Source organism: Chrysochloris asiatica, unplaced genomic scaffold, assembly GCF_000296735.1.
Source record: "Chrysochloris asiatica unplaced genomic scaffold, ChrAsi1.0 scaffold00192, whole genome shotgun sequence".
Classification (NCBI taxonomy): domain Eukaryota; kingdom Metazoa; phylum Chordata; class Mammalia; order Afrosoricida; family Chrysochloridae; genus Chrysochloris; species Chrysochloris asiatica.
The window spans coordinates 265,581-266,715 of record NW_006408710.1 but is presented as its reverse complement, the minus strand read 5'-3'; the positions used below and the strand labels follow the sequence as shown (position 1 = coordinate 266,715).

At 41.8% G+C, this 1,135-nt stretch overlaps 1 protein-coding gene across 1 annotated transcript in view; it reads right to left on the bottom strand.

Moving 5' to 3' along the window:
- The window catches only part of ABCA9 (ATP-binding cassette, sub-family A (ABC1), member 9), a 146,321-nt gene that overhangs the window by 54,971 nt on the left and 90,215 nt on the right, over positions 1 to 1,135 (bottom strand). Inside the window, 1 exon segment of the mRNA XM_006878387.1 lies at positions 1,036 to 1,113. Coding sequence (XP_006878449.1) covers positions 1,036 to 1,113 — 78 coding nt within the window.

Here is a 1,135-nt window from a genome sequence, read left to right as displayed (position 1 = left end):
TGGACACTCAGCTCACCCATGTTCACACCTTACTGTGAAAAGCAAGCCCATGATCAATGCAGTGCTCCAAGATCAAAATCTAAGCGCCTACAAAGAGTGATGGCTAAGCCCACCTGAACAGAGAGGAACCACCTTACCAACTGCCTAATGCTATGAAAAGTGCATAGCAATAACAAATTTACAGTAAGTTCTTGGATTAAGAAAGTCAGACTTCTGGACAACTCCTACTTGTCCTTTAATGTTATGTAAATTGACCCTCAATTGAAATGATTGAACCAACCGTGTGCCACTAAGTCAGGTCTGACTCATAGCACCCTGGTATAGGGTTTCTGAGGCTGTAAATCTTTTTGGGAGTAGAAAACCTCATCTTTCTCCCTCTGAGGAATCAACCCCTATGCACAACAAATTCTTCATCACTATCACCTTCCCTTGCTGCATGCGCAGCTTTGAAATCATAAGTTTCCATGTTTCAAGTCTTTTCTTGCACTAAAGCAAGTATAAATAAGAACCATATGAACCTGTTCCAAGCTACCTATAGATGTGATTTAAAGACCCACTTAGGAATGGATCTTGTTGGCAACTGGGAGGCTGCCTGTATATTTTTTTGTGTGTGTTTCTATGAATGAATAAATATTCAATACCTCAAATGCCAGTGTTTTGTTTTCTTTCCAGAGCCTCATCCAGTTATAACAGGCTTTGAAAAGCCCTACTGACCTTTGCAGTTGGATCATTCTTGATTGTGGAGGGTTGACCTGTGCAGTGCAGGATGTTTAGCCGCATCCTTGGACTCTGCCCTCTAAACGCCAGTGTACCCCACCCCCCATTCCCACCATCAGGAGTTGCGACAACCAAAAATATTTGTAGACATTGCCAATCATCTGTGGCTGAGGACTGCAGAATTAGAGGTCTTCGTTATTAATTTATTGTAAAATCTCACAAGGCTGGTCTTCTACTTATCATGTTCATGTTTTATTCAAGGTCTTAATTCATCTGATTACCCTAGTTTTATTTCAATCCAGTCAGTCACTCTTACCCATCTCCAGTTTGAAGAAAGCTTGAGATAAAGGTCGCACATCCTCTACTGGCAACTTATAGACCATCAGGGAGGAGAATCTGTGAGAAGACCCGGAAGGAA